General features: G+C 39.7%; 1 protein-coding gene across 13 annotated transcripts in view; it reads right to left on the reverse strand.

Annotated features, from left to right (window-relative positions):
• The window catches only part of msi2b (musashi RNA-binding protein 2b), a 224,939-nt gene that overhangs the window by 89,472 nt on the left and 119,080 nt on the right, over window positions 1–16,387 (reverse strand). For all 13 annotated transcript variants that reach the window (XM_056756457.1, XM_056756450.1, XM_056756455.1 and 10 more), the window contains exon 7: window positions 10,348–10,396. In XM_056756457.1, the coding sequence (XP_056612435.1) occupies window positions 10,348–10,396 (49 nt within the window). The remainder of the gene's footprint in view (window positions 1–10,347; window positions 10,397–16,387) is intronic.

Here is a 16,387-nt window from a genome sequence, read left to right on the forward strand (position 1 = left end):
GTCACCTGATGATTTACGAGGACATTCGACAGAAGAGAAAGCAATAAAGGTAAGAAAAGAAAGCGTTTTTATGATGACAAACACAACATGCAAAAAACGAAACATAACAATCTGTCTGCTTTCACCTCTAACAGACCGGCCCTGCATATTATTGCTGATGCTATTCGACCGAGGAGAATAAAACAATAGCACACGCTTGCCAGAACACTTCTTTTAGTGTTGAAGACCCGTGTTTCCTGTTTCTCCTTTCCAAGCACGCTTGCCAATCCCCTGCAGTGCTTAACCTCTGGAAAAGAATGTGTTCAGGACTCTATGAATGCTGATATGGTGCGGTGTGTTCGCCGCGCGCCGGACTCGCACCAGGGTGGCCGTTTCTGAGACTGGTGTTTGGAGAGGTCATAAATTGAAGAGCCAGCAGCATTAAAAGGTCAGTGGTTGCGTAATTCCACACACAATGACATATAACTCAGCGTTGACCGCTGCCGTGTCCCATATGGTTTCTAATCCCCACGACTAGGGCATCAGGCTGTTTGCCACCGGCATCATTTTATCAGAAAAATACCACACAGGTATCTGGTTTTAAGGGATTTAACATCTCCATACGACTAAGATAAATGCAGGTGATAAAAGGGAGGGTGGGAAAATAGAAATGATATATTATCATGACTGTATATTATAGATTGCTGTGCATTTCAAGAAAATGAGCAGATTGCTCCATCTCGATGATTTAAGCCTGAAAAATTCTGATGTATTTAAGATCTTATGATGTTAAGTGCAGTATTTTATGTATATCCACAACGCAAGTCTGTAAATCAATAAATGTATTAATTATTTAAAAAAATCTGATCATTTGGTTTGAAGCCATACCAAAAACAATTTTGTTGAACAAAACTGATACCATGTTATAAAAATATCATTTGAATTGCAGCAAAAAAACTCAATCGTGACATGTTTGCATTGTCATCAAAACTGCTCTTAAAGGTCCAGTGTGTAATTTTTTGGAGGATCTATTGACAGAAATACAATAATATACATAACAATGTCTTTAGAGGTGTACAAAGATCATACATAATGAAACGTTATGTTTTCATTACCATGAGAATGAGCTATTTCTATCTACATACACTGCGAGTACCCTTGCGTAGAATTCGCCATGTTGTTTCTACAGTAGCCCTAAATGGACAAACTGGTCTACAGTGCACAATTCATAAATAAGTTATCTCCTTCGGCAAAGAAGCAAAAACCTGATGACATCTTAGTTCTGTTTCAGCCACAATAGTGTTTCGAAAGGGAGGAGCGAGCCATTGGTTGCAATTCGCAACCTTACCGCTAGATGCCGCTACACACTGGACCTTTACGATATCACTCATTACCGCCCAACCTTGTGAAAACTTTGAAAAATGACTTTCTAGAAATAACTTCTTTTCAAAATATGTCGTAATAGGTTAGGGAAGGTTACAATACCTCATGCAGGAAGTCATTCTTTCTTCCTGTCTAATCTCTTCCTTTAACAAGTCACGAGAACTGCCACTTCCTGTAAATGGCGCCATGTGTCAGTCCAGTCTCTCAGCGGTGCACCTGCTTATGCAGTCATTCTCACAGCTTCCAGAGAGTCCGACACTGGGCTGCTAAAGGTCAATGCATGAACTTCATGCGCTTCAAAGTGTCTTTCTTCATCCCCTTTGAACCCCCCAGCACACCTGCCGCAAACCCTGTGCCAGCCACAATACCACAGAGGCTTTTTTGAAGCTTCCAGTATTTCCACAGGAGAAAGCCTATTGGAAGACCAGTGACCTGGATTTGTTCCACGGTTTCTTGGTTGTGGCATTCAACAGCGTGAACCGAAACCAGTTCGGTCCGGTCACGCAGCTTTTATTGAACAAATTTTCAGCGTGAATAGTTTACGACAGGCCTGTTCGATATTACATCTTCCTAATGCATCTCTGAGGCTTCGAGCCTTCGTCAATCTCTCTCAAACTGAACATATAATTTCCTCCTCACTGTGATTAGAGCAGCTCCAATTAAACGTGGCGCCGGGAAAATGTGTATGATTAACTGTGATATTTCAATGACATTCCTCGGTAAACGCTAATATTGCACAAGGAGGGGAAAGGATATTAATCGCTAATGCTAGAAAACGCTGTGGTCCGTTTTTGAAACCGCGCCAGTAAAGGTGAATCTATATCTAATTAGGTTTACTCAGGGATCTCCGACTGAGAGCTGTGCCTTACGCGGAGCCGGTGGAAATTGCTGCCGTTACGTCGCGAAAGGCCAAAGCAAACTCCGCTAACCTTTGGGGGCTTAAAGGACCTTCCGCGGATCAACGGTACTTACATTGTTTACACACGCCGCGCTACATTATTGCTACACTTCCGGAACGGCGTCAGCAAAAAAGGATGCGGTACGGAGGCGAGCGGGAGAGATTAGGTACAGCTGATTCACAGGATGTCCCTGATCATTTTAGAGAACGTCCTTCTGGAGCGCCTGCCACAAAAACAGCCGTGTAGCCGAATTGATTGGTGAAGGAAACACAGTTTTCGAGCGCTGATGAGGATGAGTCAGTGGTATGAAACTGTACAATATTTTTCAGCACTTAATAACCTTCTTAAAGACGGCTTGAGGGGATTTACGCCGCAGAAAGACACGCTTGTGCCGCAGCATAAAGAAGTGACGCAGGCTACTGTCAGGGTGGTAGGATATCAGTTTATCTGCGTTAGATGGAGAATGCTGTTAAATAACTCTGAAGATCATAACAAGAACACTGATAACTTTACAAATTAGAAAGTCTTAAAGGGATTATTTCACCCAAAAATAAAAATTCGGTCATCATTTACTCGCCCTCTTTTCATTTTTAACCTGTATGATTGTCTTTCTTCTGGAGAACACAAAAGAAGATATTTTGAAGAATGTTGGTAACCAAACTACAGCGATAGCCATTCACTGGCATTGGTTTTGCGTCCACACAATAGAACCCCAAAAGGATCCGCCATTTTTCGGTCACCGACATTCTTCAAAATATCTTCTTTTGAATTCTGCAGGAAAATCAAAGTCGTACGTTTGAAATGACAACAGGGTGATTAAATGATGAAAGAACAACTACCAAATACTCAAAGTCTAAACCTTTACTAGATGCATCAAGTCTGCTGAGGTTATATGGAGCAGTCGACTATAAAACCCTGTCAGTCATTGAAAGGTTTCGTCCTGATGTGTCTAATCAAGGCCAGAACCCGAGACTGCTCTCACTCAGTACGGCTGACTGAAAAAAGAAATAAATAAAACAACTTCCTCTCTTGTCATCTCCAACCACCAATCAGCATCCAGCTGATCTCAACCCGCCAGCCCTCTTCAGGCTCAATCAGGGAAGTAGCAGATAATCACGCAGTTGTTCGGGTAAACACAGAAGTAACTGCACTTAAGGCTTAGAATCAGAATATCACAGTTAAGCATCCTTCATTCACGTCTCAGTTTGTTGAGTGATGAGTTCTTTAGGCTTCCGATCTTTTTATTATTCTGAAAAAGGACAAAGAGGATGAAGACATGGGGCTGTTGTCACAAATGTCCCAATGTGATGTAGGGCATAATAATCTATTTTGGACAAATTATCACTTATTTTTTAAAGGAATATCTATACTTTCAATATAGACTTCCACTGTACAGTATGTGAATAACGGAAAGTTGATTTTGTTTCAGTTTACGACTTCAATATCAAATTATTTTAAAATATCATAGAGATATCCTACAAATAAGTCCTGTTTGTGACCGCAGGAAATCACAGCCAAGAGGCCTATTTAAACATGGTTGATGTTGAGTATTTTTTTTTAAATACATAGCCAGTTATTTTTCTGTTTGTGAAGGTCTAATAAGACTGTGACAATAAAACAGTGACAAACAAAGCCGAAGCAGGATCGACCATTGTCTGTCAGCAACACACAAATTATTATTACTAAATGTTGACTGATAATGTAATTATAAAATATATATAAGAAAACGTCGACAATATTATAATTTGAATGTGTCTGCATTCAAGCATTATTAAAAAGACATTGATGAGTAATTTATATTAAGACAATAGAGGAAGGCATTTCTTCTGTGTGTTTTAATCCGGGTCTAATAAAATAAAACAAAGCAAAAGAAGGATCAACTATTGTCTGTCAGAAATGTACACAAACTAGCATCGCATGCCTTGCATTGCTGTTAAATCCGATTTTTATTCAATAAGAGGCGTACATCTAAATGTTGACCCATAAAATGTATATAAAACATCCACAATATAATAATAATTAGATATTACTAATTAACAATACACTATTACTTATACTACTTTTTAATTCCTTTTTTAAATGTATGTTTTCCAAATTTCAATTTAATGTTTTTATACAGAATTGATGACAGTACACGTAATGCAAGTAAATAAATATACTTAAAAATAAAGACTAAAATAAAAGACTAAACTTAATCCGTTACTTTGCTTTTTCAGATGAAAAGTAATAAAAAAATTGACCCAACACTGACTTTACTTAAGCATTGGGAAACAGTCATTGCAGAACACTGCCAGATATTTTCTTGCTAAAACACAAGTAACATGTCATCGTTGCATCTGTGTGTGCATTATGGGATAGCTGTTTTCTACAAAGACAGCAGTGCTGTAACAGTGCCTCAGTCCTGCCCTGAACTGCCTTGTCCTCTAGTTGGCCATTTCAGCTAAACAGATTACAAGCAAACAATGCAGGCCTTCCAGCAAACCTTGACGTCTCCTCGCATGCACCACGCTAAACAAAACACGCCTGCCATTGTCCTGCGCTGCACTCTCGCTTCCATCCACTGCTGGATGGGATTCTAGGTTTAATAATATTTATTTAAATGTCGCCTATTTAATAAAGCTATGAAAATCTTTAAAGCTGCAAATGAAATGACAACATTTGACTAAATGTGCGTGGCTGTGAAATAACTGTTGCTTGTTTTCATAAATGAGTTGGTCTGTTTCCACTGAGAAACAGTGTTTAAAAAAAATGCAATCCATTTCCAACAGAAGACATTTAACTAACCTTGAACATGAGGTTTATATCATTTCACGTCGATCTTATAAATACACAATCTGTCACTTATCTGCGGAACAAGCCACTCTTTCAACTGATTTCATCAGATCATTTATTATTATCTTTGGATGAAATATTAACAAAAGTAGACATCCACTAGCAGGATGTGAGCGATGTCAAATTGTGTCTTTTGTGAAACCTACAGATGCAGTGCGAGATATGCCAACGCGATACCTCACACGAGCGCATGCAAGTATGCATGAGAAGACAAACTGGCATGAATACAGATGCAAACTTTCTCTTACACACACACACGCTAACAGCCATGGTCAGCAATGTAGAAAGACAAGCATTTGATTTTTGAGGGACACATCTGTTTACGCAGCCTATTAAATTACAATAAGGGGTATTGGTAGCTGGTAGCGTCACTAATAAACCCACCATCATTCTCAAAATGCCACAATAGCAAAATTACAAGGTAGAATAAAACATTGAGAAATTACATTGCCTACATTGTTTGATATACATTAAACAACAATTTGCAGTACCTTACAATAACTTCACCAAAACGGACAAAACGCTTCACTGGATCCAAGGGGAACTACACACCAAGTGCCTTGTTCTTAATGTGTGTAGACCAAAAATGTAATTATAATGGGTTCTGATGGGTTTTGTTGTCTTTTGTCGTGTTGAGTTGCGAATGCAAAACATGTAATTGATTGCGTTTTACATGAACATTTCTACTCCGATTATGCATAATAAGCAGATACCAAGTAAGGTCAAGTAAGGTCATGTAAACGTGTAAAACGTTTCTCTTTTATGGGGGAAAGCTCATAAACGGTGTAAGCAAAACCTGCTCGGCAGAGGGAATTTTTTACCCATTACTCCGATTTCGCGCCGCATATAAACGCCTTTACTGGATTTCACTCAGTTTTGTTTATGTGCGCATATATGACAGCGCAAAAGTAAAAGTCCCAAATGGAAGTAACAGTAAAAAAACGCATTAAAGTCCGCGCTCGAGTCAAGCAGGTAATGTAGAAACGTCAAAATGAAACCGATTATTGCTAATGCTGGTTCTGCGGACATAAGAAGAGATATAAAAATACAGCTTCGGACCGTTTTCCTGCTGCATTTTTAATTATTAAACAGATTATCGATGGTGACGTCACTGAACGCGAGAAACCTGGCAAAGTCTCAAAGTTCCATGTGAACGCTGTTTTGTGTGTAGACAGTTTATAACTAGGCATGAAAAGGCATTTATTTTATAAACTGATTTTTAATAGATATTATTCTGTGCATGTAAACGCACTCCTTGATGCACTACTGTATATCCCAAGAATTTTGAAGTCAGTATTGCCAACCCAGAATTTGTAGCTATTTTACAAGTGGGCTAATTCGTACGAATTTGTATGATGTAATTCGTACAAAAACGTAAGATTATTAGAAAACGTAATACTGAAGCCCTTCCTATAAACCTAACGTCACTGGTGCAACGCAAATCAAACTTAAACATAGAAATAAGATTGAATAAAAATTTGCCATCTCGTAAAATACGAATTCACGTGAAGGCATTTAAATATTATGTGATGCAATACACAACAGCCACAGACGTCCATCCTATGTTCACATACACACACCAACTATTTAAAAATAAACAGACTGAACACGCACTGTCACTTCCCGACATACACGGCTGATTTATCTGAGCACTTGAGCAGCCAAAACAACCCGAAACGCACCTTCCAAGTATTTAGGGATTTTCTGGAAGACGCTGAAAGTGTCTCTCCAGTCACACTGATGAATGTACAGTGCCGAGATTATCAGAGCAGAATTGTGCTAAGGTGTGTAAAATCAAACTCAGACGCGCTAGGCTTTGTTTCTCATTTTGTGAAGCACATCTGTAGCATAGTCACTTGAGGACTGTGCAGAGAGAGATAGAGGGAAAGAGACACAGACAGACAGGCGAAATAGAGAACAGATAAAAGATGAGACAGAAATATGCCCTGCACGTTTCAGACAAAGCAGAAAAGACACTTTATCGGCCGTTTCTTACACCAAACAGCTCGATCTCGGCCACAGTCATTCTCGTGCCGTGCCTCAATGCAGGACCTTGACCGTTGTCCTTCCGTTCTGGCGCGGCTGCCGCCCTTTTCACAGAGAGGGATAGAAAGGGACGAGGGATAAAGAGAGACTTTTGCTTTGTGTTCATCACCCCTGAGCTGAAGGACAGTGTTAAAAAAGTCTTGCAGGGGGCGTAAAGACAGACAGACTGCAGAGGATTAGAGTCTGTCTGTCTCTGCCGCTGTCCTCTGACATCTACTACAATCTCTCGCTCTGTCTCTCTCTCTCTCTCTCTCTCTCTGTGCATCACGCTGTCTCAGATAATGACAGTGAGACACCGAGCTGTGAGATTGTCTGCAGAGGAAGGGAAGCAATTGTCTTTTTGCTTTGGGTTTGGTATGTTAGTCTTTAACTATTTCTCTGTTGATTTTTATAGGATTTGTTATGAAAAACAGTATTTTAAAAATGTTTATGTTGCTGGTGGTTTCATATGTTTGGACCACACTGTATATAACAGCAATAAATCAAACACATGACATCTTAATCTCTAGACATCAGTATCAGACACCTGCAAATTTGGAGGCCATGAATATAGAAAAAGTATATTTATTACTTCACTTTACTTCGCAGCGATGCCAAAGTGAAACCATTTTTATTCCCCCAAAAAAACATTAAGTAACAGGTTCCTAAAAGAATTACCTCTCTCGTACCTTTTCTAAAGTATAGAAAACGTTTTGCCATAAATGAACTGCATTTCACTATGTTCCATTAAAAAAAAAATGAAAACGTCTCTTCCTGCCATCCTATTACCATTCGCTTGGCCACTTCAATTGCGCAAGCCGTGGTGTGAAGTAATTGCTGCGAAGCTATTAAAAACAGTTACCCCACGGCACCTTCTATAACTGAAGATACCATTGAGAGAAAAATTTAACAAGGACGACACACAGAAACAAAAAGACAATCGCACATATTCCAAACTGCACGTAAACAAAAGCGAAACACATTTGCTGGTGGCTATTGTTGCTCTGTCATTCTGGGATGTCTCTTTGAAAGTGTCTTTAATAGAAATAGCCGGTCGTATTCTGCATTGTTTGGCACTTGGTGTTTACCAGCTCCATGTTTAATAGCAGCTTGTCTCATTTCCGACCTTGCTGCTCTTTGCTTTTTCCGCAAAGGATCTGAGAATAATAGTGTTTTTTACCCACTGACGCTACACCGAATCTTTCCACCCTTACTTTGACCCTTCTTTTCTCTCCAACAGAGTTTGGGATCCCCAGAGAGCCCCGTTTCCTCGAAACTCCTGCCCTCTGTTCCCATAGATACGGACACTATGCCCAATGGGAGTATTTACAAGAGTGAGCACAAGTGCCCCGGCATTGGGCGTCGGGGACGAGCGAAACAGAAGACAATGTGGATTAAAGGTCTACGACTGTATTTGAAAGATCTCTATTAACAAAAACAAACAAAACATTTCGAAATGCTCTGTTTTAGTGACACGTACGATTTGCCATCACCTGCAAACTGTTTTTGACTTAAGGTCGTGAGGTAGATTAAAAAAGCTTAGCCACTAATCGGGAGAAGGAAGAAAGATCACAGTGACTTATCGGGCTGTTCTCGGGATGTCATAGACAGTGATCAGAAGAGTCAGTTAAAGAGACAGCTATGAGCGTCGCAATGCTCAAGAGGACAGGAAGTCCTTTGGGGCATGGAGAGGAGGGGTGTTTGAAAGAAAGAGAGAGAGAGAGAGAGAGAGAGAGAATAAAGGGCAATGCACATCCATACACCTTCAAATACAAGCGCGCCTTTAAAAATATGACCGATACGGATTAAAAGGCAAATCTCAGGTTGAAAGATTAATACCATCCACTTCATTTCCACAACCTGTCCATCTACCAGCACTGAAAGCCACTTATAAAGCATAAAAGACACACCGCTGCTCCTCGGCCTCCTCATTCAGCCCACACAAAGGCCACTCAAGGCTGAGAATCTCTCTCACGGCTTTCAGGCTGCTACAGAGAAGTGTGCTATACCAGTGAACGCTTTTGCATAAAGCTGCTCGCTGTTTCTCTTCATGCCTGCCTCTTGTTCTCTGTCTCATGCTCTTTTTTTTTGTCCTCTCTGCTTTTTCTCTGGCTGTGTTAAACCAGTGCTCAGCTTTACAATGTTTTCTCCTCTCATGAGAGGCCTTGTCGGTAAAGCCAGTAAAAGAGAGGAGGATCAGAGCAGGATAAAGCCAATGGACCACGCCGCCCAGAGCCCACAGTCTCCTTGTTTCTCATTTTTCTCCTCTTTCTCCTCATTTCTCATCTTCTCTCCATTTTCATTAACCTCATTTTTCATCTCCACCTCTCTTAAATTCTGCTCATGTCATCGCCACCTCTCTCCTTTCTTAAAGGGATAGTTCACCCAAAAGTAACCATTCTGTCATATTTATTCACCCTCAAGTCATTCAAAAACTGTACGATGTCTCTGTGTTTTTGTGTCAGTACAATGGAAGTCAATGGGGGCCGATGTTGTTTGGATAATAACATTCTTCAAGATATCTTTTTTGTGTGTTTTGCAGAAGACAGAAAGTCGTACCGGTTTGAAATGACATGATGGTGAGTAAATAAAAGGATTTTCCATTTTCGTCGCTCCTTTCTCTTTGTCCTCTACTCTTATTATCCTTATTTCTCCTCTTTATCTTTATCTCCTAACCCATTCCAAGATCCCCAACACACCTCTAGGCGAAGCGAAACGAAAACAAAACACAAAAAAAAAACAGTACAGTAACATTCCACTATGCTCATTCCTTTAAGGCAACAACTCACATACACAATCACAGAAACATCTCTCGGTTGTGCAATAAGTCCTGTATATCATAAGTCTGAAGGTATTGTACATTTCTACACAAGCCGGCGGGTACGAGACCACATGAACGAGAAACATTCCATTCTGTGGGTCCGATGGTAAATGTCGGCCTAATCAAATAGAGTCGATGGATTGGCTACAGTGGAAATCGTTGCTCTTTTATTGGACCGCATTAGCCTTGACCTTCAGGGCTTAAATGAAACGTCCTCGAAGATATAATGCTATATTGAAACATACAGCGCTGGGGCTTCCTGTACCTTCATGGAAAAACCTTCAGACTGAACAAATAATCGGCGTTCAGATTAACTGAAGGACATTCGGAATATCAAACACACAGGTAAGCATACAAATGTTAATGCATATGCAGACAAAACAGTATACAGAAGAAATGGCCTCTTACCTCTATGTCTATTTGTAGTTTTATCAAACATAAGCATAGCATCTTCTACCTGTAAGAGAAGAGAGAGGAACATTAGTGCCATAATAGTCAATATTGGTGACGATAAAGCAAAACAATTGAAGTAAATGAGAAAACACAATAAACATTCTGTCATCATTTACTAACCCTAAAGTTGTTCCAAATCTGTGTAAATTTCATTGTTCTGATGAACACCGAGAAAGATATTTGGAAGAATAGTTTTAACCAAACAGTTCTTGGCCACCATTGACTATCATAGTAGGTAAAATGACAATGGTAGTCAAAAGTGCTCCTGAACTGTTTGCTTTCCTACATTCTTCCAAATATCTTCTTTGTGTTTAACAGAACAAAGACATTTATAAAGCATTTCAAACATTCTTCCAAATATCTTTCTCTGTGTTCATCAGAACAAAGAAATTCATACAGGAACAACGTGAGTGTGAGTAAATAAAGACAGAACTTTCATTTTTTTCCTTGGACTTTTTGTGGTAATCAACATTATGCCAAAAATGTTCTCAATAGAGCTTGTACGGAACGTTGAACATTCCTTCAACACGCACAAATCTGACACCTGCTCACGGTCATGTTCGCTGAAGAATGTTATTCCTGCACCGGCCCAAGGGTACCATCTCATCTGACCCTGATAGAGACCTGCTCATCCTTGAGGAAAACCCTGCTACAAGGACCCACATCTGAAAGCAACCAGGCATCACACACTGGCACGCCCATGTTTTATATATATTCTCCTCTCTGTCCGTGACGGCAGCTCTCGTGATACAGATATGCACACATGTTAAACACGTCCAGCACGGGTCTCTGAGATCAGGCCCAAAGCAAAGGGGGTTGAAAAACACCTTCCTTTCACAAAAGAAGCCATCAGTCACTCGGCCCCATAGAGAACAATAGAGCTGCGAGCATTAGAGTTCCTCATCACCCTCAATCACATCCAATAAAGATCACCCTGACTGTCTCTATCGCCAAGGCCGAGAGAAATCTGTTATCCTCTGCTATCACTCAACGCATATTTATTCTCCTCTACAAGAGTAGATCTCCATCTGAGAAACACGTTGCATAAATGAACAGTAGGAACATTGCTTATTTCCGAAATTGGCAAGCAGGCTTCTTTATTAAGATTAGGATGGTTTATGTTAAAATTGTGTGGAAAGTATGGATGAGTGTTAAAGGAAAAGAAAAAGTTTTTGATAATATCCACCAGCCTGTTTTTCAATGCTTATAAATTCTCTGCCTGAAAATGTGTGTTTTGCTAGAAAGTATGATTTAATCAGAGGAATTATGATTTAGATACAACTACAGTTTTTTAGGTAGTGACTGCACTCTAAAAACTGCTGTCGTGTTAAAAACAACACAATCTGTGTTGTCCCTTTCATTTATTTAACACAAAACGAAGCATAATGTGTTAAAACATTCTTTGGCACAGTCTCTTTAAAAGTTTGGCATATTTTTGTGGTATGCTATTTTAAAACATCATGTGTCTTTTTAACACATTACACATCATTTCGTGTAAATATTTTAACATGTGGCTAGTTTTGGCTTAATCGTATGAATTTCGTACGATCTCATTCAAACAATTTTGTACAATATGCTATCGCACCAGTGACCTTAGGTTTAGGGGCAGAGTTAGGGGAGGGGCTTCAGTATGGCATTTTCTAGTAAGCCTGCGTTTTTTGTGCGATACCCAACGTCCGAATTCATATGAATTAGCCACCTCATGAATTAGTAATGAATTCCAGTGAGAATTGGCCTATTTAATTTGACTCAAACTAAGGATGCACCGAAATTAGGGCTCCACAATAAATCGAAAAACTAATCTGGATTAAAATTACGTGCAAAATAATTACATAATCACTGAAAGCTTCAATTACCGCTGTCCATTTGCGGCGTGTGTTCTGGCACAGAATTCAGTGGCGAATCAGAGAATTAATTAGAATTGTCCTCTAGCCACTCGTTTTATAATTTTTACTACGAACATAACTCCCATAATTATTTGTTATCGTTGTTTATATTAGATGGAGAATATAAAGAATATGGCATGCAGCGGTTTCACAGAAAGTTTCACATTTTAAAGCTTCAAAGTAAAATCTATTAACAATAATAATCGCAATTACAATATTGAGGTGAATAATCGATAGCCCAAACCGAAAAGAAAATTCCTGGCCAAAAGTAAATAAAATGACACACTTGTCTACTATTTTAACATGTGGCTAGTTTTGGCTAATTCGTATGAATTTCGTATGATCTCATCTGAACAATTTTGTACGGTTTGCTGTCGCACCAGTGACTTTAAGTTTAGGGGCAGTTTTAGGGGAGGGGCTTCAGTATGGCTTTTTTCTGAACACAAATACATTCTTCTTGATTTTTCTTTATGATTTATTTGCATAAAAAGGTGTGTTTTAATATTTTGCTTAAAATATATATATTTTCAAAGAGAATTTCTTTTAAAATCTTTATTTAACACTAAATATTTAACATTTCAACAGACGTATTACAAACAACGAATAATATAACTTAAAATAAATGAATTAGCAAAATAAAAGTTAGGAGCCCTGCTTCTTGAAAAGCCTTTATAACTGACTCTATACAGAAACAAAAACAATGTTGCCTACTTGTCTACAAGTTGAGCCTTCTCAATATTTCCCAAAGATTTCTGTCCACTGAGAAACTGAGAATCTTGTAATCCTAGTGTTTCGGTGGCTAAACTGCACATGCAGGAACACAACAGCACAACTAGTGTCCCTCACAGCCTCATTTCAATTGAATCAATTTAAATATGCTGTATATTCTGAGCTCTACTAGCACTAACTGGGTTTCATGGTAATACTAATGTCAACTCCTAGCTATCTTCTTAAGCACTCATTATATCCACAACATAATGTTGTATGCACTTAATCCATCATAGTAGCCAACCTAATGAAAATGTTCATGCAAAAGTAAATGGATTTTTCTGAGAAACTACTACCATTAACAGTCCGATACTGAAAAGCGGGAATATACACTATCAAGCCTATCGCAAACAGTGTGATGCATGTCGGATTTGTAATTATGTTGTCCATGTTGTTGGACGCTAGTTTATAGGCCTGCAATTGACTGCATCTTACTCTGTCCAGATAGAGGAGAGACTCCTGGCTGCTGCTGCACTTAAGCATGATGGGAGGAGACAGCCCTCAAGTCAGGCTCATATGTAACTGTCTTTCCTCATAACCAGTCTCTTTCTCTCTCTTGCTTCCTACTTTTCTCTCATTCCTACAGTGAATACCTGTGTCACCTGTCTTTATGTCACAACTCAAACCTCAGAGATATTACTTCTAAGCTGTAGCAAAAGACTGCATCTGTCCCCCGCACTTCTGTCACTTTGATGGCGGCGTAGCGGTCAGAGAAGATGAAAAGGTTGATTCAGTGAATGATTGAGTTAATAAAGCTTTAACCAATAAACAAATACTGAGATTTGAATTGTGTATGATAGACACTCATAACCCAGAGAACACAGGACCCCATTGACCTGCATTGGTTTCGTGTCCATACATTTGGGTTACACCGTTGTTTGGTTACCAGCATTCATAAAAATATCTTCTTTTGTGTTCTTCAGAAGAAAGTCAAATTTAAATGATGGCAGATTTTTTTTTGGGGTGAACTATCGCTTTAATATTTTTTGATATTTATATTATTGTCCTATATTCACTGACCCAATGCACAAATGTAAATCCCACACTTCCAGTTCAGCATTGCTACCATCAAACTATCCCGTCGCATTCAGGCCTTTCAATAGAGGACGTTTATTCAAGGATAGATTCTGCCTGCCTGCGGCCATCGGATTTTCAGATAAGAAGCTCTTGAGGGCACACACACACACACTGAGAGAAAGAGGCAGCACCAAGGTGAACGTGGTCCCACACCCGTACTGTTCCTAATCTTAGTCCACTCGTTCTCTCTACCTACTATGAAAGAAAAGCTTGAGGAGAATAGCTGTCTCTTCAGAATGTAAGGGGGCCGTGCGGCCCCTAGAGATAACAGTCCCGCTTTTATATTCGCTGAGAGGGATGAGGTAAAAAGAAGGGAGATTCATGAGTTTGAAGACAAACTCTTTGAATTGTTCCTACTAGTCTTACAGCAGGAGAACAGACGGCCATTTCAAGATCTCTACAATATCTCAACTGTTTCTCTAAGACAGTAATGGAATTATGTGGAGAGTAAGGACATGTTGCTTAAGTTTTGATCTTTTGTCAGAACAAACTTCTCCTCTAGTGTATACAAGATACTTAAAAAATGTCCCAAACTGTCCTCCGATTTGCAAAGACACAACAGATTGTAATTAGCCAAAAACTAAATTATTTGAGGTGAGATGTACACAATCTCTAGCATACTCATCTTGTCTCGTGTGTCTATTCAAATACAGATATGAAACAAAACTTAAACCTCAATGAAACAAAGCAGAAAACTCCATTAGATCTCCTGGGCCATGACAGCGTTACACAATTCTCCCTCGAGATGTGGGAACGTTTCGGAGAATCTGGAAGGCTAATGCCGCTTACATATGCGAATGTGCTGCATTCAAAATGGCCCTGACCTTTACTTGTTAGCTCTTGCGCCTGTGCCCGGGACTCTGAGGGGCTACGGGTGGCGAGACCCCGAGCTCAGCCCGCGCAGATCGATAAGAAACAAGCCATCGCGCCACGTGTCCTTAAAGTGCTCTTATGTATTGAGGAATTAATTAGCGGCTGGAGAGATGTGGCGGCACACGGTGCAGGATGGCAAATTGCACAAGCTCTCCCCGGGCTCAAGGGGACAGTGCCATTAAAAGCCCCTATGGCACACCCTAGGTGGTTGCGCTAGTTTGCCATTAAACACCATTACTGTTAATTGACTGAACAAGTGGTCTTTTTACAGGCCGTCCTTAGCTTGGTCACTGTCTAATACGCGCTGTGCACCCGGTACAATGAGTAAATGCCACGCTAATGCCTGTTTTATGACAGGCATGGAAGGGGCAGATCCTATCTGAGCGTCGATAAAACTGTGTTTAAATGTAGTTTGTGAGAGCGAACTGTAGCTCGCCTTAAGATTTATTCTTCTTATTAACAGGGTCCGCACATTCGGCCCTCAGAGCCACATCTCTTTATAGGCTTTTATAGCGCCAGCGTTATGAGGAAAAGTATACAGGCATTGTGATCTCATAACAACACATGCAGCTGGTGAGTAAACCAGGGGTCGCAACATCTGCCTCTAAAAGAAAAATGGCGAAAATTACACATTTCCAAAATCAAACTTTATCCTAAATTGCTCACTCATGACAAACCTGATGCAATCTCGCTCTACTACAACTGCGCAGAGATGCTTGACAGCATGTTTTCATTTAAGTCGGAAATATAATTGGAATGTCTGTGGGGCCATTTTTTTATTAACTGTGGAAGGTATCAGAGGGAGGATGGGGGGAATACGAGTCAGCGGATGCGCAGTCAGACAGGGGGAGATTGTGTTTACATGCAGGCGAGGGATGGAGAGGAGGCAATCCAACACTTGGTTAAATTCACTCAGCCGCCAGGGAGTGGAATCTACCACCTGCCATATCACCGCTCGCTAAATCCTCCACAGTACAGAAAGAAAAACAGACTCCACCTCTCTCCTCGTGTCAAACGCACGAGTACGTACATGTCACGCCGTAGCAAACACATGCCGCAAAAAAATGTAATCAGATGTTTTGAATTATTTATCGGGGACGAAAGCAAGTTTTGTGACTAAAAGCATTTTACAGAAAGGGGAAGTGCAACGTGAAGTGACTGAATTTTCAAAGCACTGTTTAAAACATTGTGTAAAGTGCATACACACATTCATATTTAAAATATGTATTACCATTGTAAAAACAAATGTATTTAACTTTAACTATTAATATTCAGTCAACAATTCAAATTATTAAAGTTTCACAAATTACAGGGTTACATACACTTAAGTTCTCTATTTAATTTGAGCTAAACATTAATATAACACAATAAAAAATAGCATTTTTATCACC

The sequence above is a fragment of the Triplophysa dalaica genome, chromosome 9 (genome assembly GCF_015846415.1).
Source record: "Triplophysa dalaica isolate WHDGS20190420 chromosome 9, ASM1584641v1, whole genome shotgun sequence".
In the NCBI taxonomy this organism is placed as follows: Eukaryota; Metazoa; Chordata; class Actinopteri; order Cypriniformes; family Nemacheilidae; genus Triplophysa; species Triplophysa dalaica.